Here is a 26,411-nt window from a genome sequence, read left to right as displayed (position 1 = left end):
TTAATTATTTTAGTTCAAAAAACTTAAAGCATATAAGCCTTGAGGTTCAAAGGGAAATAAAGGGAAATTCTGCCAGTGATTACTATGACAGAGTGTTTCTGTCCAAGGAAAGAATGCAAGGAGGACTAATGGGAGAGGGCATTTGGATCTGGGGACTTCCTCCCACCCTTTGCAGCTGACAGCAGTGAGTTATGAGGTGTTACAGAGTAAAACAGAGTTACCGTAAGAGCTGTCCAAGTAACTTATGGCATCGAATCACAACACCATCTTCGGGAGATAATTCATGTCACCAGTGAACGTTTAGTAATATGGATTTTCTCCAAGACACCATATTTAATAAACACCACCACTGAGAGGTGAATTTAATGGCAAATTAAATTATTTAATAGAATTGAACTATACTCTAACATGGTACAAGAGCTGATTAAAATGTATGCAAAGTTGACACAGTCATTGAAACTAAATACTAGTTGTGGGTAGCAAGTAATCATCAGTCCAAAACGTTAAGACACCAGCCAAATCAAAGATTAAAGAGAGTAAAGAGTAGTTTAATTAGTGTATATATATATTTCAACACTGAATTTTCATTATTTCAGACATAACAGTAAATTAAAATTTAAATGCATAAGGCAGATATATGTTCTACCAGAATAGTTTATTGTTGCAATATCTGTCCTTTACAATATTAGGCACAACACATAATTACTTGGATGAGTGATTTACTTATTCCAATACTGACGTTACCATTCCTAAAAGAAAAACATTTCCCTATGATTAAATCCAGCGCAATTGTGGAATTTCAGACTCACAAAGTAAAAACGGTTCCATGAAACCTTTCATTTATGAATTGGAAGATTATATGTAGGCTGTCCCAAATGTAAGCTAGAGTGTGCTCATCAATCATAGATTAATTGAGGTAACTATGGAACATTATAATGTGCAGTGATAGTAGTAAACTGTTATTTTATTTGAACAATATCACTACCACTTGCCTCAAGTAAAACTGACTCAAAAAGACCAAAAGGGGACTTTAAAGCACTTACTCCAGATCATACCCCTATGAGGAGAGTTGAAATACTATAGTGAGCCCTTGGTTTTGGCTCCTTGCTCAGTGCTGTCCCAGCATGAATCCCCAGCTCTGATCCATTTCTAATTGTATCTGGTTAGTTTACCCTGCAAGGCTACAAACATTTACCTGCAATTGGTGATGCTAGGTAGATTTCTCTGCACTGTGTGAAAGTTGAGTCTTGGTCTGGGTGCCCTTGCTTTCTTTCCAGGTCCAGAAAATTTCACCTTCACAAGTTCCCTCCATAAGAAAGCTAATTGCACCAATCAGACGTCTTCTATACATGCAATTATTACAGTAAAGAATAAGTACCTAGTACAACTCCATATACTGCATTGAATCCCAGGTGGGCTCAGTTTATCCTGAAATTATTTTTGGCATTCACCATCTTCTTTCGAGTCCCACTTTCAAGATCCTACTCCAGGTCTTCCCAGTTTTTACCGGCACTGCTCTGAGCAATAATCTCTACCTTGTCTTTAACTGTCTTCCCCTTCAGCAAACTATCCAGGCTACTTTCATACTAATCACCTGAAGGAACAACTCCAATTAAAACATCCCTTTTGCTCAATGTCAGCAATTGCCCTTGATTTGCAACACAGAATCCAGTGGTGGTGTGCCTCTCAAACTGTGTACAGTCTGACACCAATCCCCTTTCTAACTCTTGCTTCTACAGTGGCATCCGGGAAGTTTATCCTCACCAGTACTTAGCAGGATTTTAGTTTTAAGTTACAAATTATATCATTATCTTAACCTAAAGTTACACATATAGTAATATTTAGATTTTGAATGATATTAGGAAATGATAGTGAAGAAAAGCATATAATTACAAGATAATTTAAATGAAAGTTCTCTGCTGGACACCAAAATAGTATTCTAAGCAGACTGTAGAACTGGACTCCAGAACTTTGTGATTTTTGTCTTCAAATATGTACTTTTTCCACTCTGATTTTATTCATTAAAAAGAAGCCAATATGGTATTCTAAAACTAAGGTCAATATAAAAAACTAGAAGCGTTAAAAATGTCTGAACATGTATCTTTATTTTCTATTTTTTTATTTCACTTACTAATAATAAATTCTCCAAAAAAATATATCTTCCTGTCCTATGCAGTCATATAGGCCAGATCATTTTTTTCCAACAGTAATACACTTCATTAATATGCTTCTTGGAAAACTGCCTGGAGAGGAGAAACCAGTTCTAATTTTTAAATACTCTAGACAGCTTGTTATAGCTTAGGCTGAAATTAATGCAGGCGGATCATGCACACCTGAAATCTACCGTACACTCTTATATGGTCCTTGTTGATTCCAGGAGATTTACTGGATTGAACTTATAAGCAGAAATAACACTACTCTTGGCAATTTGATATACGGATAAATTTTCATTTTTAAAATGAATTAGGAGTGTCACTAAGTTCAATTTCCTATTAGATTGTATTAAGTATCTGCAAGACACCATATAGTTATTTAACCAAACTCTTCCTCCATTGCCATAAAGAAGCCTTACCAATTGAAAACTAGAACTTAGAAGGATAAACAAGTCCAATGGAGACAACAGGTTCATATTAAAATGAGTTTTTCTTTTCTTGTACTTTGCCCTTTAATAGGACCATCTTTACATACTCTTTTTCTTTATTTCCTTTATTATACATGCACATTAACAAACATGTGCAAATGGTAGAGGATGGGTCATACTGCTGCGCACTTACACTTTTTGATTTAAAGAATGTGACTGAATACCACACACTCAAAGCAAATGGGTACATTTCTAACATTCATCAGAAAATTAGAAGTTTTAAGCATAGGCTCATATTCCTCAATTAAATTTTTGCAGTATATGCAAATAATATGAATGTTCAAGTATTTCACTTTCAGATTTGGTTAACTACAAAGCTAAGATGACCAAAAGATTACAGGTTTCCCATTTCAAATAGTTCTATTAAGTACCATTAAAATACTTTTTAAGTCTGTAAGTGGTTTAAAGCTATATTCTTTTCCTACTATGCAGAGTAATTATTATGTTTATTGCCCAAGAGGAGAGTTAATCCCTAGAAATGAAATCTTGGTTAAATTTTTCTGTATGCTACTTCAAATACAATATATGGGAAATCGAGCTCCTGGAATAACTTTGTAAAATAATTTAGAAAATAAAATGGTGTAAAATGCTGTAACCACTGTCTATAGTTAACACTTCCTCCCATAATCATTAAAGATACAGTGAAGCCAGACTTTCTTTAGCATTCTTCTTTTTATCCTGCAATGACCAAAACATTGCTTTCTGCAACAAAACTGACTGTATTTACGCACAGTTTGCCCCCTGTTTTGAAAAAATATGAGTAAAATATGCACACAGGTTAATTTATTTGGAGTTAAAATAGAACACATGCTTGTTCTATTTTAAGAGAAGCCTGGTGCTTGAAACATTTCATTTGTCAGAAGCTTAATAGAAATATTTCCTAAGTGTGCAATGAAACTAGTAATAAAACATTAGTAAATGGAAAAATTATACTTGTTCAAAATCCATTAACTATTTTACAACTCTATGGAATCATATAAAAATTTAAAACACGTCCTAACACGCAATAATCAAATTAAATATTTGCCTGGGTATCAAAAAATGTTTCATTAATTTTTATTATTCTCTTCCCCTCTTTTTACATAGCAAGCACAAAATGGGGAAACAAATTTGGGGCAGAAATTGTGGTTGTAAAGTTATTCACATGGGTGGCCTGGAATTTAGTTTATTATTATTATTACCTAAAGTAAACTCAGAGAACCATTCTTTTTTGTCCTTTATCTTCAGGTAATCTTTGCATCTCAGGGAGGAAAATGTTGACATGCTTATTTCTATCTTCCAGTGAATTACTGCAAGTATTGACTCTTAAAACGGTATATAAATGTAAATGCAGATAGACAAGAGTTCAGCAACAGGCTCTTCCACCCTCATGTTATCTGCTTATTACCCCCAGTTTCCTCATTCATGGAATGGAAATCAGGATAATGCCTGCCTTGTGAGCTGACAAGAGCATTCCAGTGAAGGACATAACACAGGATCTGGCACATAGTAAATGCTTAATAAACTTTATTACTATTTTGCTACATGAGGAAAAATAACTTTAAAACATGATGATAAAAGCTGCCTTTACTGGCAACTTACTAATGTGTCAGGCACCAAATGAATACTTAACATGCACTATCTAATTTAACACATAACGTTAACCCATTTTATTCTCCAGTTCAAGCATTCCAAGGATCCTAGCATGTTGTAGTTCTTTTCAACAACTCTTGGTTTAAAGAGAAAATTGACATAAAAGGATAAATCCTATTCTTACATTAAAAACAATAATTTGGTGATATCTCCCTCCATTATGGCAGATATTACCATATTAGCCAAGGTTTTTTTCCTAACTTTTTCTTGACTCAAGATACCATTAGAGTGAATTTATCAGGAAATTGATTACTTTTTTAAAGGTCTATTTCATTTCACTCTATGTTTGGACCAGATTTGGAATTTGACATTTTTTTATACTCTCACCAATATACATGATTAGTTTGATTTGCTCCTGTATTTTGATTTCACCAATAAATTTAGGGGGTTATTTCTTTTATGTTATTCTTTAATAAGAAGAACAATAAAATCTTTAAATGTCCAGAATAAACAGTTAAAAAATAAACATGTAAAACATGTATATATAAACTAAATATGTAAAATTCAATCAATGCAAAAGTTTAATTTCAATTTTAAAATGAACCCATTCTCATGAGTTTGAGAGTATGTTTGTGTGTGTAAGGCATAGAGTTTTGTGTGACTTGAAATATGTATGATAAAAGAAAATCTATAATAATAAAAGTATAATATGCAAATTGACCAAATGGCCGAACAGCGGAATAACTGACCGTCTGGACAACCACGCTATGACATGCACTGGCGCCAGTCCAGTCAAGGTGGGTGCGATGCGATTGGTTGGGGAGAAGGGCACCATCGCCCCACAATTGCCCCACAGAAGGAGGCCCAGGCCATCCTCTGTGGGGCGATTGATAGGGGGGCTCTGCGGAACTGGAGAACCTGGGGTGTGTGGCGGTAGATGGGGGCAGCACCAGGCCAAGGTGGGTGCAGGCAGGGGGGGGAGGGGTGCAGGCAGGGGGGCGGGGGAGGGCTGGCCCCGGCAGCTGTGGCTGCAAAGGCCTACCCTTGCATGGATTTTGTGCATCAGGCCTCTAGTATTAAATATTTGCCTTTGTCATACTAAGTATATAATATGTACTAATATATTACCTCTCGGGTATCCATTTCTAAGAAAGGACATATTTAAGAAAATGGTATAATTCACAGGACTTCTTGAAAATAAAAAATCATAACAGTGAGTTAACTGGAATTCTAACTCAGCAGTAGAGTACAGCAGCCAGATTCAAAAAAAGTTGCACAGTCCTATAACTATTAATTTATGAACAGAGTTGTAAGTATTTACTGATTCTAACAAAACAGGGACCAACCTCAAGAGAAAGTCTGACTTTCACTATTAATATAAATAGTGACCAGAAGGAAAAATTTTAAATGCAGCCAAGAGTTTATTTGGCTACTGTTAAAATTCTTTTTTTTAAAAGAGAAAACTGAAATTTGTATTGCCATTTTTACTTCACTAGTGTCATTATAGAAAAATATTCTTAACAAAATATGTATAAATAAAATCTTCTAAAGTATGTAATGAATAAATATATTTCATTCCTGAAAATCAAATCAGATAAAAGATTATCTGAAAATCTTACTCTCTTAAACTTTAAATTATCAGTACTTTATACTTAAGATGTATGTCCCTTAGCTTCATATATCTACCTAAAGTAATTTGTATATATATTCAAAAAAGGCCATGCCAGTTTTTGTGTCATATATATATATACATATATATATATATATATATGTATATATATATATGAAACTAAAAGGGTCTTGCAAAATGTATATATCTTGCAGTCTTTCATATGTATATTTCTATCATCAATGTAATATCAGCAAGAAAAAAGATTCTGCATTGGCCAAGGATTAGCCTTCGTTCTTTAAATTTTAATGGACGAATCTTAAAAATTTATAATACCCAGAGTCAATACAAAATTTGCGTGCAATATCTTACACCTCTCTGATGAGTGGATCTACAACTTTCTCAATGATTGAGAACAACTGTTCAAGACAAAAGAAAGCCATGACTGAGTGGAGGTGGAATAGTGGGTGCAGGCACCACAGTGTGGTAACCAGTCTTAAATCCTACCTTTCAATGGCTGTGTAATCCTCTTTAAGTTTTGTAATATCTGAGCTTCAGTTTCCTAATTTCAAAAATAAAGATAATAACAAGACATATTTCAGAAGTGGATTTACTATGAAGTCTATTAAGCTTAAATTCAGAGCCCTGGAAATGTGTTCATATCATCAAGTATTTTTGTAAAATTTGCAACATTGTGTGTGTGTGTGTTTTGTAATGGAGACATTCCAAATTGTGTAACTTCATACACTATCAATATTGGATCCTTCTCTTTTTCGCCTCAGGAGTTTTTTAAGGATTATATGATAGTACATGTAAAGCTTTAGGATTAAGCTAAGAACACAGAAAACATTTCATTAATATTCATTCTCATGATCATCAACTATCATAGGCAATTTGTATGTGTTTATTCTTCCCATTGCTGCATACAATTGAGAGTTTTATATCATAAATAGTATAAACACTATAGGTTAGGGTTGTTTAATAAATGGCTTAGTATACTAGCCAAGTTTTCTTTCTACTCAACAAATTCGGAAAGAGAAATAGTATGAAATACATTAATTCAAATATTAGAGTTATTGATAATACTAAGAAGGGTTAGCTTTAGAATTTTATTTTGGCAAAAGAAATCCAAGACATTTATTCAGATAAAGCTATGATGCCATACAGAGTAAAGTTGCCTTGTCAGGTGGCTGTTACAAGAAAAGATGAGTAGATGGATGAACTCACCAGAATTACACAAATCTTATCATAGCTATACAGAATCATCCAAATATTCAGGGATTTAGCAATATATTCAAAAAAGGCCATGCCAATTTTTGTGTCACAGTTTTACATTTGGAACATATGATACCTATTTTACATTCATAATGTAAATCTTATTCAGATGACCTCTATTTTACTATTTTTAATATAAATACCTGCAAACCTAGAAGTTACAGAAAGGTTATTTCTAGAAAACATGGTTTACCACACACAAAAAAAATCACAATAAATATTGGCTTCTGATTAAGCTCCACCTTTGGATTTCCTATTATCTTATTCAAACAAAGGAAATACATACATGCATTAAGTATAAATAAAATTCACCCAAGAACATGACTTGTATTTCAAATATTAGACGTTTGAATATTAGACTCATTAAATCATTGAGTCAATATAGAAATTTATTTCCTGCTTCAAGATAAAACAAATTTAAGATAACACTAGCATTGGCTCTAGCAACAGCTTAAATCCTGAAGCAATGATTATTTATATTCATGTAGAATTGGTGTTTGAATCCCTTTTAATGTTAACAATATATATATATATATATATATATATATATACACTGAGTGGCCAAATTATTATGACCACCTCATCAATACTTCATTGGGCCACCTTTTGCCTTCAATACTGTGGCGATTCTTCTTGGCATTGACTCCACGAGATGTTGAAAGGTGATGCAAGGAATCTGACACCATGCCTGATGAATAGCACTGTCCAGTTCTGTGACATTTGATGGTTGTGGAACCAGCTGCCTGATGGTTCTTATAACTTTGTCCCACAAATGCTCAATTGGATTGAGATCTGGTGATTGTGGGGGCCATCTAAGCAAGGTAAAGCCTCCCTCATGTTCTTGAAAGCACTCCTGCACAATACGAGCACCGTGGCATGGTGCATTGTCATGTTGGAAGAAGCCATCTCCATTGGGATACACCATCAACATGATAGGATGAACTTGATCAGCAATGATACTTAGGTATGTTGTGCTATTCAGCTGTTTGTAATGATCTGGCCCTCTAGCAACTTCAGCACGAAATTATAGCTAATTTGCCTACAAACGTCAGGTGGACACAATAATCTAGCCACTCAGTGTATATTTATGTAATTTCCAGTTCTTTTCAGAGAAAAATGTTAGCTATGTTTGTCTTGCCTTTTCTAAGTCAACCATAAATTGTCTAATGAATTCACTCAGAAATATTAAGAAAGAAAATTGTTTAGTTTTGCTCTGCTCAGTAGAAATAAAACAAGTAAGTTATTTCCAGGTAGCAAGCTGTGTGGCCAAAATTACAGTGCCATTTTCTGCTTCATGCTGTGCCCATTTAGCAAAACAGAACTGGTCACCGGGTTCTTAGCATTGCTTTTCAGAGATGTCATACGCACTGCAGAAGAGCTGACTAAGTAGCTGGTTGATCTCTCTGGATAGGACTTCCTCCCACAACAGAGCTGGCTATTGAAATGCCTCCTGAAGCTTTCACTGAGTAGATACAGGGCAAATGGATTGACACAAGAATTGCAAAAGCTCAGAATCCGGGCTACTAAAGTGACAATCATGTGGCCCAGAGATGGATCAATCTTGTTATAGTTGAAAGATCTATACATATAGAGGATGTGATTTGGAAACCAACAGAAGGCAAAGCAGCCCACGAAGACCAGCACAATTTTAGCCAGGCGTTTCCGAGTTTCCATCTGCAAGTACAGGGAAGAGGCCCATTGGTTAAAATGAAAGGGGAGCCAGCCACATCCCAAACTCATGATATAATAGGGGTAAGCTTATTAGCACGTTAACACACCCAAAATACCAAAACTATTTATTTTCCTCAATAATGGGATGATTTCAACAGCCTATCGTGGTCACTACACTGTTCCCACTCATAAAATTTCACAGTTTATACAAGACTAGATAATAAAATATTAAGAAATGGCCATGTCTTTATGTGAAAACTGTGATCTTTAAAAAAAAAAAAAAAAGTCTCTTATTTTAAAATACTTTCCTCTAACTTAAAGTTATTTTGTTCATTTTAATTATAAACCTATTTGTATTAAATCCACTGGATTAATGAGTCATAGAATATAGTCAACCTTAGAATTTCTTTTTTAAATCAGGGTATTTTAGTAGGAAAAATACACCTATTAAAATAAGGTATAACTTTTTTTAACCCTGACTACACACACTAAAACCTTGGGATTTAATTCCAGATTCATAAATCCAAAACATCTGACATAACTGTCAATAAGTATTACTGGGTTAGTTACCTTTAAAAATAAAATATATAGTTTTATTTATTTTCATAAAATTTACATACTGGGTTTATTATTTTATAGGCAGGTTTTCAGGAATGTGATAAATAGACACAATTCAAATATTGGACATTGATCTTTTTAAATCTAAATATCATTTTCTGATATTCTAGAGTCCAAGGTTAGCTGATATTTGCCTGATTTGTTCAAATATTTACATAAGCCAACATGAATGTGAAAACAATTTATCAAAAGATATTAGTAGTAAGCAACATGAGCTAAAACTAAGCAACATAAGCAACATAGTCAACGAGAATATGCCAGAGGAGACTGGAAATGTTTAGGAATCAAACAGGTCTGGCATAGGGGATAAGCGGCGACAGCAAAGGAAGGGGCAAGTGCAGAGGGGTGTAGTTTAGAAAGCAGAACGTGCCCCGGTGTTTCCCTGGGGCATGTTAGGCAACCCGGCAATATTAAGAGGGTCAATGTGAAATTTATGTTACTGGGCCGTGTCCTTCCTAGCAGGTGGAGCTTGGGTGCAAGAATTTCATGGCAATCTATACTTGGGCGGTCAAAAGCAAAGGGAGGCTGTTGGCATTGAGATTACTTCTCAACAGATGTCGAGCACAATTACCCACCCTGAGCTTAAAAACCTCACTAGGGAAATTTACAAAAACAAGGCAGAACTAAGGCCAATAAGAAAAAAATGATCGTGGGGTGGGTAAGAGGAACCCAACTCTAGAAACCAGCTCCCCAGGCTCTGAATTAAAGAATTATATAAAAAGGAAAAGCACATGACCTGGACATTGTTGCTTCAATTATGCCAGATATTTAGACAATAAATCTATTAATTTATCTAACAATTGCTTTAGTGCTTGGTGATTTCTTTTAAGACTGTGAAGCAGACATGGATCTCTGATGTTGATGGTCATCAATAAATAGAGGCGCCCTTCCAAGCCAGAAACCTTTAGGAGACGCTGCTGTTGCTGAAGTGCCTGACGCCCCAGCCTGCGTCTCCATCTACAGTCCTGCAAGTTCTAATGACCTGCCATTCAACTTGTCTTCATTCAAATTAGGGAGCAGTCACCTATAACCTCCCTGGGCCTTTGGAAGAAGGCCCTCGCTAGGAGTGCACAAATGCACAATTTGAAACTTTGTCCCACAAGTACAGTATTTCCATCTCTTTGTGGATTAACATAAGTTTTCCTTATATCAGGGCTGCATCTGCATATTCTTTAAGGAAGAAAGAGTATGTAAGGTACATGTTGCAATTTTTAAATTAATGTACAATCTACATAGGAAAATATATAAAGCTGAGTTAGACCAAGTATGACTTCAACGCCAGCCTCCCTTTGATCATACTCTTGTTCTGCTGCCCTGTATCCAGAGCCTCCCACTGTGGCATCCTACCAACCCTCATCCCCAGCCCCAGGCAGTGTCCTACGGCCCTTTCCTGATTCATCCCTCTCCCAGACTTCCTGTCATTCTTATCTTAGTGGGCTAATGGAAGAAGACAATAATTAAATAAATGTACACTTAAACTGTGAAAATTTTCTGTATTATTGTGTGATTCTTTGCATAAACACTTGCATGTAAAAAAATTCTTCTGAGACATTACATTTTAATGGTTGTAGGCCCAGAAGGCACAGTAGCAGGACCTTAGTGGGCCTTTTCAGTGCTGGGACATGGCCACATATTAGAGACCCCCCCCCCCCCGACCCAATGCCCTTCCAGTTCAGGCCCGTGCATGTCCCAGGGCCCTCTGTCTCAGTTATCACCCATCCTGGTATTGAGAACCCATGAAATTAAACACAAAATAGCAGTACTGCAGCTGACCAGGGCACCCCAACACACACACACACACACACACACACACACACACACACCAAGCTTACCTGTTTTTTGGTATGTTCATTGTATTCTCCAGGAAGATTATGTGCACTTTTAATTAAGGTCTTTGCAATATGATAATAATAAATGCTAATAATAGCAAGGGGTATGAGGAAATACACCAAGAAGATGAGCACTGAATGAATCTTTGGATGTAATTCATCAGTCTGAGGGTAGGGTACGCACGCTGCGAAGCTGCCATTATCCAAGCTATCAATGCGCACCACTTCCGAAAACACCGCTTCGGGAACAGCCAGCAGCACCGAGACCACCCAGATACCCACGGCCTTCACACAGGTCCACAGCACCGCCCCTGACGTCTGGATGTCCATGGGGTTTACAATGGCTTTGTACCTGGGAAGACAACATGCCACAAATACTCTTAAGAAAGGAAGTGAAAAAGGAGGGAGTGGGGAGGGAGGAAAGAGAAATCTTACCTGCGAAGAGAGAGATGCCAAACTCCATTATGCCCTAGCTGTTTTGTACTGAGATCCCTGGCATCTCTGTCTGCTTATTTATTGCTTATTAGCACCAAAGACAAGAAGACAGAAAAAAATATCTGAAATTGTTATTTCCCAAAATGCAGTAATTTGCTTACTGCTTTCACAAGTTTTTTTCTAAATCTATACAATAAGTGTCATTATTTATTGAATACTTTTAATTAAATACTGTTATTGTTGAAAAATCTATTGCTACTATAATTGCTATAATATGCAGTAACCATAAAATGCCCACAAAATATTTATTAAATTCTACCTTGATACACTTCTTTAGCTTATAAACCTGAGTCACCCACTTATTTTCTAAGGATACTAGAGGCCCGGTGCACAACATTGTGCACTGGGGGGGGGCCCTCAGCCCAGCCTGAACCCTTTCACAGTTCGGGACCCCTCGGGGGATGTCTGGCTGCCTCAGGGGATGTCCGCCTAAGCTGGCAGTCGGACATCCCCCGAGGCATCCTTAGCGCTGCCACGGAGTTAGGAGAGGCTCCCACCACCGCTGCTAAGCTTGCCAGCCAAAAGCCTGGCTTCTGGCTAAGCGGTGCTCCCCCTGTGGGAGTGGATTGACCACCAGGGGGCAGTTCTTGCGTTGAGCATCTGCCCTCTGGTGGTCAATGCACATCATAGCGATCAGTCGTACCACCGTTCAGTCAATTTGCATATTAGCCTTTTATTATATAGGATCAGTAAATCTTAGAGACTAATTTAAATGGGGATTTTTTTTCCATCATCCAGTTATAAGGACTGAGAGAAATAGAATAATATTCTACCTTTCAAGTTTATTTAATATGGAGACCTCATGAAGTCCTCTCTCATCCCACCTGCCACCATCATAGTGGTAAAGGGTCCACTCCAGGACATAAAGGCTTCAGCAATCCAAACCCTCTGCAGCTAACTTAGCACATTAGGGGAATAATAATGCAAACAAACCAAAATTGTATGTAAACCTCAAATTATTTATATTTGTCTTTGAAGATATGTTAGGTTAGAGTATAGCTACATGGTTAACAAGATACAGATAAAAGTGATTTTGGTCAAACAAATCTGCAGTGTTATTGTGTCTCTGATAACCACTGGAAAATCACTTAAGGTCTTTCCCTTTCCTCTATGGAGTGGGGATATAAACATCTCCCTCAAAATTTTATGATTAGAAAAAAATGAATAGAGTTACAGTGCCTGTTATTAGCAGATATTAACCATGTGATGACCCTGTGCCTTCTCCTTATTTACATTTGATTTAGTCTGATGTTCTAAAAATTCAAAATATTTCAAGCTGGATAACAATCATTTAAGGCCTCCTTCAGGTTCTGTGAGGATGCTTTCTATTTCCCCCAGGAGAGGAAGAGCGCCCTCAGCCGCAATCCCACTCTGAGGAAGCCTCTTTCTCCTTTGGGGCTTGAATCCAAGTGTCATCCCCAGACCCTCAATAGAAAAAAGCTCATTTGCATTTTGATCTGGAGGATCTTCTCATGTGAAATAGGAAGCATAGAAATTAAAGTAGAACAACAGCAAAGGGCCTCAACACCAAATTAAGTAAAATAGCACGAGTCATGCATTTTGCCCAGACTTCACACATAGCATCTTGATTACTATTCTGTTTACTTGTCCATTCTTCTTAAAAAACTTAATTACAATCAGTAACTAGAATGAGCTATTTTTTCTGCTGTTTAAATTTTTTATCAGATTGATAACATTCAAAGAGGTTTATTTGCTTGTTTTTAAACTCAGAGAGCGCTAAGAAATATAATTCTGCCACTGTCTCCTGGATCAAATATTATAAATATTAGCTCTTAATATCCCATTGTGGTAATTGAAGATTTTCTCCCTGCAACTTCTATATCCCCCATTCCCAGCTTCCTGATTTAGTAAGTTATATGGTTTATACTAGTAAATGGTCAATAGATTATTATGACTAAACAAATATCACTCACTGCCTAGTTAAGTAGTATATTATGACATTCTCTTTCTTATATGCATGTCTGATTTTCCTAGAGTTGTTACTTAATAATTTTTTTCATTTGTATGATTTTCCATTAACCTGAATTTAATTCTTTTCTAAATGCCATTTCATCAACTTCCTGGAGTCCCAGTGATTGACTCTCAATGATTCTTCTTTCTTAATTTTTTACTTTATCAAACTCATCTCTATCTTCTTTGGGGTTTTATTTTCTAAGCTGTATTATTAGCTTTAGCTTACTTCCTTTCTTCTAGATTGTTTATTATATTTTTAATTTTTTTTAATTTTTATTGTTGAAAGTGTTACATATGTCTCCTTTTTCTTCTCCCATTGACCCCTTATAGCCCAAATTCTAGAAGTTCTTTCTAGTTTTCCAGTTATTATATGGCTATGGAAATAATATAGAAAATGTTTCATTTTCTTTTCCTTCTAGAATAGTTTCAAGTTTGTTTTGTTGTTATTTGGTTTCTTTATTCTAGAACCATTCCTCAAAAGTTAAATATTTATTGCCTGACAATTCATACTTAAGATCAAAGTAATAAAAGGCTGATTAAAATTCTTTTGAACGTGGAACAATAGGGAAAGACAGAAATATGGGGCGGGAGGCGGGTGCTGTTGATCACTACAAATAGACTAGTTAACTAGACTTTCTTTTTAGATTGTTAGAAAGAACAAAGAATATTCTGAATTTTCCTTTATGTTTTTTTTGTTGTTGTTAATCCTCACCCCTCACCCTAGGATAATTTTCCCATTGATTTTTAGGGAGAGTGGAAGAGAGAGGAAACATGGAGGTGATAAAAACACATGATTTTAAAAGAGAGGAGTTGGCAACTGAGGTATGTGTCCTTGATCAGAATTGAACCCAGGGCCCTTCTGTCCGCAGGCCAACACTCTATCCACTGAGCCAAAACAGGTAGGGCTTTCATGATTTTAAAAGGGAGGAAAAGGTCACTTCCCTACTCTCACCTCTACCCCATAGCAAAGCACATTTGCAGAAGCACTACAATCATTAAGGATGATGGGAAAAGTTCAAATAGGAATAAAAGTATTGACTCCCCCTTCCTGATAAGATTGTCATGGTAAAGCTAGCAACACATCCAGAGGTTTTGGTGGAGAAGGAGTACCTAGTGGGAGTCAGGACACACGTTTGCAATAGGATGATTCTTAGCCACCTCCTGCAGGAAAAGGAAAATAGATCCCATGGATATTCTACTAAATGATACACATTTGATCAAAAAGGATATTGCCCTCGCTGGTTTTCTCAGTGGTTAGAGCTTCAACCTGTGGACTGAAGTTTCCCAGGTATAATTCTGGTCAAGGGCCCATCAGGTTGTGTTTGAGAGGCAACCAGTCATGGTGTCTCTCTCACATTTATGTTTTTGATGTTTTTCTCTCTGTGTCTCCCCCCCCCCCCATTCTCTCTCTAATAAAAAAAAATCAATGGAAAAAATACCTCAGGTGAAGATTAACAACAACGAAAAAGAATATTCCAAATTTTATAAAGCCAGAAATTATAGTTGAAAACACAGATTACTGAAGGGTCATTATTACTACTAAACCAGAGCTTATAACTGTCAGATAATGTTATACACTAACCAATACTTTATGTGCATTTTTTAAAGTAAAAACACATAGTGCAAATTAATATGAACATATTTAATCACACTTCCTTTAAATATTTATGAAAATGTAGGAATGAAATAGTCCCTCAGTATTCTCTCTCATTGAATTTAGTAGCATAATAGTATGTATAAAAAGTACATGTGTTTTTTCATGCAGATAATCTTAGAAAGATATCTTTAACTGAAAACTGGAAACTAATCAATCAAAATTCATATAAAGATGACATAATCATCATTCACATATTAAATATCAGTAAATATATATGCTTCTTTATTGATGCCTGTTTTGAAAATTGCTTATTATATTTGCATACATTCTTAATTGAATCTAAAGAGGTAATTAAATTAAATCATATTACACAATATATAATGAAAATTAGATCATTTTAGCTCATATACTAGTAAAGTTATCAAGACATCTAAAAATCTCCATCTATAAATGTCTGCAAAGCTTTCTAGTTATACCACCCATAGTTGCTTTTTTTATACCAAACTTATTTATCAGAGACTAACAAAGTCCAAGGTGAACTATCTGACAAGTAGAGGATTTCATGGAAGCAAAAGAAAGAATTTCAGAAAGGACCAGCCAGCGTGGCTTAGTGGTTGAGTGCTGACATATGAACCAAGAGATCACCGTTAGATTTCCAGTCAGGGCATGCCCAGGTTGTGGGCTCGATCCCCCATGGCAGGGCATGCAGGAGGCAGCTGATCAATGATTCTTTCTTCTTATTGATGTTTTTATCTCTCTCCCTCTCCTTTTCTCTCTGAAATAAATAAAAATATATTTTTTTTAAAAAAAAGACTTTCAAAAAGCAGTGTAGGCCTCTGTGTCAAATACTCTAAAAGTAGACAATAATCTTCTTGAAACCAGAGCTTGTGTCCTGCTCTCTGCTGTTATCTGTAATGTGTAACACAGTGCCTGACCCACAGTAGATTCTCAATGAATCTTTACTGAACTTATGTAGAAACAAGGCAACAAGGAGATGATTTTATTAAGAGCAGTTTTGGTAGAGTGGGGTGGTAGTTGCTGGCTATTAGGTTGCTGTGAGTATGGAAGTGAGAAATGGGAACAGTCTGGTCTACTGATGCCCAAGCAGGATCAATCTCCAGAACCACCGAGAGCACTGAAAATAGAGTATTATTACATTTCCTCCCAGACTTACTAGTGAAGCAATGCAGCATCGTAACATTCATCCCAGGTAAAAACTTGTTGTTTAAATTTTAGCCCTGCTATGCTGGCTTCTATACACACTTGCTTGCTTTAACAATAGGGTAGTTACCTCAGTTTCCAGATTGAGACCTGGAAACTCACATAAATCCCCCCATTTTGTTGCCAGCCCACATCACAGAGGTTATTCTTCTGTGCCTGAGAACCAGAACCACAAAAGATTGCTTCCCGTTGACTCAGTGGCTCCAGGAACTGAGACTGTAGAGATGACCTTTAGAGATTATTAACTTTGCTCAATTCTGCTTCTGTCCAATCTGCTTTCACAAGATAGCCTCACATTCCAATGTCTAGCAGGATGTGGTGTTTACATTTATAAGCTCGCTACTGTAGTCACTCGGGGCTACAAGATTTGGAGAGTTAATGCCCCCTTGTAGCCGCCGGCTTTTGAATAAATGATTCCTTAATTTGACTTCTTGGGGCTTCCTTTGTGCAATTCACGGGGTACATTACAACATTAGCACAGAGTCTCTAGCCTGCAAATGGAGAAATTCTGCATTTTATAAGATTTTCAAGTGATTCTCACTATAAACCAAGTTTAGAAACCACCTCTCCGGAAGACTGACTGTGGCAGTGAGCATTTCTCCACAGGCTCCCTGGGATGCATACACATTCAGCGTCTGTGAGGAGCAGAAACCCAGCAGAAGTTCAGTGTTTGAGAATCAGATGCCTTCATAGTGCGTCATATCATGTTTTAAGAGTATTGATAACTTTTAGCAGTAATACTTATTCTGAACAAAATTACTAAATTTATCATTTAAAAATATCTAAGCATATTTGTACAATAGAATGGCTAAAATTATAAATAACATATTAAAAATAATGTAATATATGGATGTCACTTAGGAAAAGATGAGAAATACCTTTCTCATTACAGAGAAGTCAGCGATTCTAATTGTTCTTTACCAGGGGGAAAAATCACTTTGTTCTTAATTCGTTAAAATGTGTGACGTAAATGACACAAATGTTTGATAAGAAAGAGAATAATGACAACTTATGTTGATGGAGGCAATGATTGGAAATAGCCAGTCTATGATTATAAAGGAATTGAGGAAAGGCTATAGATGCTAAAGAGATTATCATCATTAATTGTACAAGAGAACCATTTTGCTCTCCACTTCAATGCCTATTTTCTGATAATTAACTGCATGTGTGAATAAATACTGATTTGAATTAGTGAGTCATTTGTCATCTTGACTCATAAGTGACATGGAAGTAGTTACACAGCAACCCACAGCTTAAAAATGCTTTCACATTATTTCCCTTGCTAAAATAGTCCTGTGTTGCTAAACTGATTAGTGTGCTCATTTTACAGAAAAGCTTATCAAGACTAAGGGATTACATGATGCTTAAATGATTACAAAGCCAGTAGCATAAAACTCGGAATTCACTCACATGTTGCGATTATAGATTTGATATCTTTTCAACTATAGCATATTACAGAGAATACAACTGAAGCATTAAATGCTTTATCTACCAATTTTTAGACATTTCATCTGCTATCTTCATAAAGTCAATGGTATTTTTAACTGCAAAGACTTAACTTCTATCTGTAATTATGCTTTCTTAAAGGATCATGTTTATAGTAGAGAAACTAAGCTTCAACAGTATCAGCAAGTACTGTTTCATATTCTTTTATTCATCTCTTAAAACTGCATTTTCATAGATTCTATATAAATGTCTATAATCATTTGTAGGTTGTACTTTCATAATCTAAATCTGGTTCCAAATGAGATGGTGAATGTTTCATTCTCTCTTAAAATGTGGTTCTTTTTCAAAAATCAATTTGAATTCAACCACATTTAATAAAATTTTAATTTTTTAAATATTCCCTCCAAAATTTCACAAATAATAACTGTGAAGAAGGAGGTCTACATTGAAAGTTTTAAAAGATTCTTAATGAAAATCTGTATAAGAAAAAAAATTAAAACTCAAGGGAGTCAAGGGAAGTGCTAGGGAGAAGTGAAGGTTTAGTGTTTATTTCTCCTCCCCATGAGACCTAGGAGTAACTGGAAATAGAAGATACTGCCAAGAGCCTTAATAAATCAGTAGTGTTCATAAGGAGTAGGGTATGGACTAATAACATTTAATATTTTATATCAATAATTAAAACAATAAGTTAAGATAGCTCATTAAGTTTGAAGCAAGCAAAATTAAGTTGGATCATCACTTTGGAGCATAAAAATGAAAATAACCTTGATCATATCAAAACGAATGATAATAAACAAAAAAAGAACAACAAACAATAAAAAATAAATGGATGTTGCCCTAGCCAGTTTGGCTCAGTGGATAGAGCATTGGCCCATGGACTAAAGGGTCCTGGTTTTGATTCCAGGCAAGGGTAAGTACCTTGTTTGCAGGTTCCCTGGCCCTAGTTGGGGTGTGTGCAGGAGGCAACCAATCCATGTGTCTCTCTCACATCAATGCTTCTCACTGTCTCTCCCTCTCCCTTCCACTCTCTCTAAAAATCAGAGGAAAATTATTCTCAGGGTGAGGATTAACAACAATTAAAAATAAATTAAAAATAAAAAGATGTCTAATGAAGACACGGGTCCTTTGGTACAGAAAATTAATAAACTTTGGAAATACCAGATTGTCCGTGAATTGGGGATATGGGTCAGGTTCTCCAAAGAGCTGAAAATAATCTGGTTACATATACTATGATCTACAACCTACACAAGACCTTGGAAATTGGTGAGTCCTCCTAAAAAATCTGCATTTGAAAGGGCCAAGGTAAGTTATTTTGGGTTTTGAAAAACACCAATAGGAGCTGTACTGCTGGTGACAACTAACAAGAAGGAAAACGTTGAACTTGACTGTCTGACTTTATGGCTCAGCCAGAACGGATGTCAAATGCATTACTACCAGCAAAAGACTGAGAGGGACATCTTAGAGGGTCCCTTTTCCCACTGAGAAGCGCACAAATAGAGCCGGCATAAGTTATTCAGTGAGAGACTTGTCTGAGATGAGGTGGCAAGCACTGGAGCGCTGGGCTGAGCATATGGTTGCCTCACCAGTTATCAGTGTCCCTCGTTCTCTTTGCGTCACTGTTTGCTCAATGCTCAGAGAGGAGGTAACAGGGTCCCATCTTAGGGCCCTTAGCTCGACAGTTGAAGACATTGTTTTTATTTTGCAAATAAATAAAATACTTATTTGTGGGCATGTCTTTAGTGCCATTTTATCATTTTCTCCAACTTGAACATTTGGACATAATCGAGTCAGAACTAGCACCCTGATGCCATAAGCCCCAGGCTGGTGCATTCTCTCTCTTTTTATATAGTGTGCCCCAAAGGTTTTCGATCAAGGTGGATGAATAATCTTTAAAACCTAGATAGCAATATATAAATAATAGCAATAGTGTGAATGTTATAAGGACTATACAGCACCTAATTTAATGTGTGAATTAGAAGGGAAAAGAAAATAAGCTAGAAGTATTTGAGACTAATGAATAAAATATATCTGATTATTGGAGGCAAAAATAACAGCTTTTATCTAATGAGAAACCATATAAATTCAAATTAACTGATAAATTAAGTGCAGATTACAATTCATCCTGTTTCTATGGTCATGTAAAAACAACAACTGGGCACTTGTTATGCAAAACAAATTTTCCTTTTGAATTGGCAGCTGGAAAGCTCTCAGACGAATGTACCGTAGGACTCACATTGTGTGAAAGTATGGGTCACTTTCTGTTTTTCAACTTTTATTTCCCTATACCTGGTTTTCCTCCCTTTTTTATAATCATTGTACTGTAGTTGTACCTTTATCTTTTAGATGCCTTAACTTCTTTTGAAACAAGTTGAAAATAAGTAAGTTATCATGATACCCATGTAATTACCTAGTTATTAATAACAGGAAAAGAGCAAAGGGAAATAACCCTCTCCCACTATTGAGACAGGGAAGGCATGTTCCCGGCAAAACACTGGGAGAAAGGAGGGGACTGGATAAAGGAAAGATAGCTGCCTGACCAGTAAAGTTTGGATGACTAGCGAAGCTGAGGTCTGTCAGTCACACCTGCAAGCAGAGGTCATTGGCCAGATGGGCATGGCCACTGCAAGTCCATGAAGATCTGGGATACACTCCTACACAAAGGAGGCCGCTTTCTTAGTGCCCCTTGTGTGTTGCGCTTGACTCCTGGCTTATGGGGCACTTTTGCTCCTGCTCCCTGGCATTGTGTGTGGACCCAGCTCCGATATGGAAAGGAAACAACAGTTTTGCTGTTAGCTTTACTGAAACTCGAGCTACATTTCTATGACTGGACTAAGGGAAATGAGGTATAATTCCCTGAAAATAAAGCTTTCTACCATATCTCATTCTCCCATGGGGCCTCTGGAAATGCTTCTTACAGTGGTACTCCAAGAACCCACCTCCCACTAGCAACGGGAGAAGAGGAGGCACTTTTTTCTCTGACAACAATCACTTTGGAAACTTGGGTTATTGGTAGGGTGAGTGTGGATTACTGCCTTAGGTATGTATGGCCAGCCCAAACTTCTCAAAAGAGCTTTAGAAGCACACTCTGATCTAACCTCAGCATACTGCCCAGGCTATGCACCAAAAAACAAAACAAAAGCCAGCTGTTCAGTCAACACCTGAGCTACTGTGAGGAGCTTTGGTGAGAAACCAGCAAACAGATAATGGCACTCCCTTTTACCACTGGACAAAGACTGATAAGCTTCCCAAGGTCTCCGGAGTGTTAGACAGAGGGCCCGCATTTGATCTGTTTCAACATTTTAACAAATAATTATAGTAAAGGAAATATATGTTTGCACTGATATAAATGCAAATAATGTTAATGACTCAAGGGTTCATACCTAAGAGCACGAGTTCAGTTATGGAATTAAATATGTTTATCCTAACTATCAAACAAAAGCTTGAAATAATACATTAGCACTTTAGTCTGATTAGATGCAACATTATTTTTGTATTCAATCCAACATTGGTTATAGAGTATCAGAAAAACAACATAACCTGATAGATTAAATTAATATTAATTTCATTTTTATTGTCTTATAGAATTTTAGAATTAAATTTATAAATGAATTTTAGTTAACATTTATATTAAAAAAAAGGATAAGAAATTTATTTCTAGTTTTACATTTGTAAGTACACAAAATAATGAAGTTTATACTTTAGAACTAGAAGTCTGTAGGAATGTTTTTGCTATAAAGGAAAAAGGAGAACTCATTCTTAAAAATTACTTCCATTTTAAATATGGGATTTTGGAGGCCAAAATGTCTTTAAGAGTTCAAGAAAGATATCCCGAGTTTAGAATACAGCTACTGTAATAGGTCGTGAAGAAGATTTCTGTCATGTCAATCACAAGCAAAGTGTGGCTTATGGGGTTCCCCCTACCTAGTAACATAGCACACAAGTCTCAACAGTGGGAGAGGGGAGAAAGTGTGTGTGTGTGTGTGTGTGTGTGTGTGTAAAAACGACACAATGCAGAATATGCAAATACTTTTAATTAGCTATTTAATGCAAGCAAGCAAAAGAAGTATATTTTTTATATACTAACAAAAAATTCTTCAACATAAAAGTTAAAAGTAAACTGGTAACACCACTATCACCATTTCAGATTATGCACAGCCTTTCCTCCCCTTCTGGTTATGTAGTGTCTCTGAGGAACATTCCAGTGAGCACAACAATCTTTCCTAAGGATGAATCAGCTGAAACTCCTCAAAAGAATTTGGGAAGTCAAAGATTAATAACCAGAACTACCACACAGTGTTATCCATACCACCCACATCAAACAAGGTGATTTAGGCCTCAAAGTAGATTCATAAATATTTATTTTTTATTTCAGTCTCTGCTATTTGGTGATACTGTCATCAATGACATATAATTAACTTTCCACTTCATATTGGGACATGCTTGCTAAAATCTAATTATCTGTCTGTTTCTTTTTCTCCTTTTATTTAAGCCATCTCATGAGGATAAAATATTTAGTTTGGTTTAGCAAACAACTGCATTTGTTGTTTAAAAACTCTAATAATGGCTTTTTTAAAGTGTTCCTATTGCTGCAATTACTTCTTAATTTTGAATTCAGGGTGTGTTTTTGTATTTGGCAGTTACATTTATTACATTTTTTCCATTCTATTGAATCTAATGAATAAGCTTTGGCATTTTTTTTAATCTTGGTGCTATGTTTTAAATGTAATTTTTTAGTCTGTCATTAAATAGAAAAAAAATTAGTAATTTCTTATTCCTGGAGGAAATGTAGTAATGTGCTTAATAGTGAAGACTGCAGGCTTTGAACTGGTTTCAAATACTAGCTTCACTGTGAGATCAGGAAAATGTTGCTTACTTTCAAGCCTTAATTTTCCTTACTTTAAAATGGTAATGATGATAGTGCCCACTTCATGGTATTGTGAGGATAATACACTCATACAAAACACTTAGCACAGTGCTATGTGCAATTTATCTTATTCTTATTTCCAAATCCACAAGAAATTAAAAATGTTTGGAGAGATAAAGTGTGAGGAGATCAGGTACAAATCAACACCTAGATTACTATGTTCTCAAGGAACAACAGACGTGCACACAACATAAAACAAAACATTTCCAAGCCATTTGCGTGACTTTTTGGAATGTAGCGTGTGATTTCACCACCAGTGATTTCAGTTCCTCAATTTATATTTCCAAAACACACTGAGAGGCAAGAGTAGCTTCTGGACCCAGGAGAAGAGACAACCCACTTCTCTTTAACATTATTATTAAAGGATCCATGCTTTTCTCACAGAGTACGCGATTCACATAACAAACTGAAAGTCAGTAAATGTGTGAGGAATAGCATTTTCTCTGACCTTTGTCAGGGCCAATTTATCTGCATGTCTTCATGACAAGAGAGAAAAATGGTGTGAAATAAATTTAAGCCCTGGATCTTGTTCCAAATATTACCTTTAAAAATGAAGGCATAATGATAGTAATTTTAACTATTGCAATAATAATTGTTAAGTTTTATCTCAATCCTTACCTAGTATTTCTTGAAATTTTCTATTTAAAATGGGTTCCCTAAAGAATGGTAGTTAAAATAAAAAGTCACATTTTAATTATGGAATCCAAAGAAAACTCAAAAAAAAAAAAAGATAATAGAAATCATGTCAATCAAAATGAGATGGATAATTTATCCGAAGGCACAGATCTTCATAGAAATATGGTTTTAGAGAAAATATTACACAAACCAAAAAGCCAACCAGAAGTATTCAGTTTAAAAAGACAATAGCTCTCAAATCGCCACTGAATATTTTCTTCCTTTAATTAAAATGAACTCCTAAAACCAAAGTAATGTAAGGTTATTATTGCAAATACCAGAAAATTTAGATGCATTTACTTTTCATTAGTAGCCTAATATGTAAATTAAAGAGGAGGATGAACAGCACCTTAATCATCAGAGTTAAATAGTTTATCTAAATAGCTTAAGTCAACACTCCATCCCCAAGGGAATTAGACTATAGCTTCATGCAAAGATGCCCACTTGAACATCACTCCACATTTGGACATGCCCAGTTTTGCCCCACTCCCATCCAGCCCATCCCTTCTGTATAAACGCCCAAAAGCATGGTTATAGAGAACCTCCAGTAGCAGCACTGGACCCAGGTCCAGCAGGCCTGGGTTCTCCTCCCAGCTCTGCCCAGGAAATTACTATACATTCCTTGTGCCTCAACATCCTTACCTGGAAAATGGTCCAGTTGGACTAGTTGATCTGCAAGGTAGAGTAATGGACACTTCCCACCCTTAAAATATGTGAAAAGCAGATTTGATGCCAAAGATATATTTTTACAATACTGTTTTAAAATACAAGTATTTGGTACCTGCCTGTTCGTGAAAAAACAAACAACATATCATTTGACTTGAGGTATTAAAACAAACAAAATGTTAAAGTCATCTGTCAGAAGAACAGTTACTATTCTAGTTGTTTGTGCTTCAAGTAAATAGTATAATTTAGTTGTTAAGTGTAAATGATGTTTCTCCTTATTTGGAAAAAAGTCAAAATCAAGCATTTCCCTAATATTAAGGAAGACATTCTTACTAATCAGGTTGTTAAGCTACCAAATAAGAAAACTGCACGTCTAAGTTTTTAAGCACACAGAGAAAACCTATACAAGATAACTCCATTGGCCCAGCCAGTGTGGCTCAGTAGTTTAGCATGGACCCATGAACCAAGAGGTCACTGGTTTGATTCCTGATCAGGGCACATGCCCAGGTTTGGGTTTCAGCTAGGTCCCCAGTGGGGGCATGCATGAGGCAGCCGATTGATGCTTCTCTCTCTCTATCCCTCTCCATTCCCCTCTCTCTAAAAACCAATAAAACCATATTAAAGCCATAGTTGCTGAAAAACTTGTAAGGTTAAAAAAAACAATAGGGAGCTACACTATTGCCCATGTATTCTATAGCTGTTCTGTGAAATAGAATAAAAACTCCCAAAGTGTGTGGAAGGGAAGAGGAAGACTAGGATATGCAATTTTAAAGCTACTTTCAAACTAATGCAATTTTAGTTCTTTTAAAAGTAATACTTTTCCTATTTTTTCAAGCTTCACATCTCAGTCGTCTTTACCTTCTTTTACTCTAATTCCCAGATACACACTCTCCCTCTCCTCCTCCCAGCCTTTCCTTTCTGCCCCACTCTCCTTCCCGGGTGCACTCCCCGCCCCCCTCCAGCACTTTTTAGGCCGCCCCACGGATACCTGTTCGCTTACCTGTCGGCGCTGAGGGCGGTGAGCGTGAACACGGACACCCCCACGGAGGTGAGCTGGATGACCGGGATCAGTTTGCAGCCCACCTTCCCGAACATCCACTCGTCAAAGAAGTAGCGCGAGGCATCCACCGGGACGCAGGTGAGCAGCAGCAGCACGTCCCCGGCGACCAGGTTGGAGATGAAGATGTTGGGGGCGCTCCTCATGGCGCTGTTGGTGATGAAGATCTTCACCAGCACGATGTTGCCCAGCAAGCCCACCGTGATGATGCACAGGTAGAGGGACGGGATCACGCAGCGGATCACCAGCTCCGCGGTGGTCCCCGGGGAGGCGAGCGGGAAATCCCCGTCCAACAACCCGGGAAAGAACCCGCTCTGATTCTGGCCGGCGGGCTGGGAGAGGTTGCAAAGAGACTTGGGGGGCATGGTCTTCTTTGCAGGTGCGCGCGCTGGAGTCTTCGTGCGCGCAGGTCCCTGAAAAGTGGATTTCCGTGACAAGTTTACTGCCTGTGGGGAACGCGTCACACTGCGCGTCCCGGAGGGGACGGGCGTGTGAGGAATCTGTCCACACGCTCCTGCGCTTCTAGAAGAGGCACATTGGCTCCGAATTTTTAAAAAAAGCAAAGCAATTTGCGTCTTTGTTTCAGTCTCCACGGGAGAAAGGCTCTTTGGTGAACAGAGATGCGTCCCTCTGGGATTACTAAAAGTACCTGCCTGCGGGGTCTGTGGGAGGGCCGGAAGTCATCCTGTCGCTGTCCAGCGAACCGCGGCTGAATCACTGGGAACTAGCTTGGGCGGCTGGTACTCTGCTCATCCCACGGCTTCGCTCCTGTTTTCGCAGCTCCTGTTGCATTGTGTGGGATTGGAGGGGATCTGGGAGCTCTCTGTCTCACAGAGTGTCCCTACACCCATCCGTCAATACCAGCCTCGGAGCAGGAGGAGCCCCAGCCAGAAGTTTGTGAACCTCTAAGGATTTGGGAGGCTGGCAACTGTCTGATGCTGTAACAATGAATTCAGAGAAGAGAGTGAGTGACAAAGGATGAAGTAAATGAATGGAATTCTCTCCCCACTTTTTTTTTTTCAATCTTTAATTTCTTTATTAAGGTATTACATATGTGACCTCATTCTCCCCATAACCCCCCCGCACACACACACACACACACACACACACACACTCATGACCTCACCCTCCCCTGTTGTCT

General features: G+C 37.0%; 1 protein-coding gene across 1 annotated transcript; it reads right to left on the bottom strand.

The window, feature by feature from the left end:
• Window positions 1-8,369: 8,369 nt before the first annotated feature.
• On the bottom strand, window positions 8,370-25,635 carry NMBR (neuromedin B receptor; the record flags this gene model as incomplete). Its single annotated transcript, XM_081094775.1, has 3 exons — window positions 8,370-8,771; window positions 11,219-11,567; window positions 25,214-25,635. 3 exons carry the CDS (start codon window positions 25,633-25,635, stop codon window positions 8,370-8,372), a joined length of 1,173 nt encoding a protein of 390 aa, XP_080950901.1.
• Window positions 25,636-26,411: the final 776 nt, after the last annotated feature.

The sequence above is a fragment of the Myotis nattereri genome, assembly GCF_964212035.1.
Source record: "Myotis nattereri genome assembly, chromosome: 6".
Classification (NCBI taxonomy): Eukaryota; Metazoa; Chordata; class Mammalia; order Chiroptera; family Vespertilionidae; genus Myotis; species Myotis nattereri.
The sequence above is the reverse complement of the archived record's forward strand: the minus strand, read 5'-3'. Positions and strand labels throughout refer to the sequence as shown.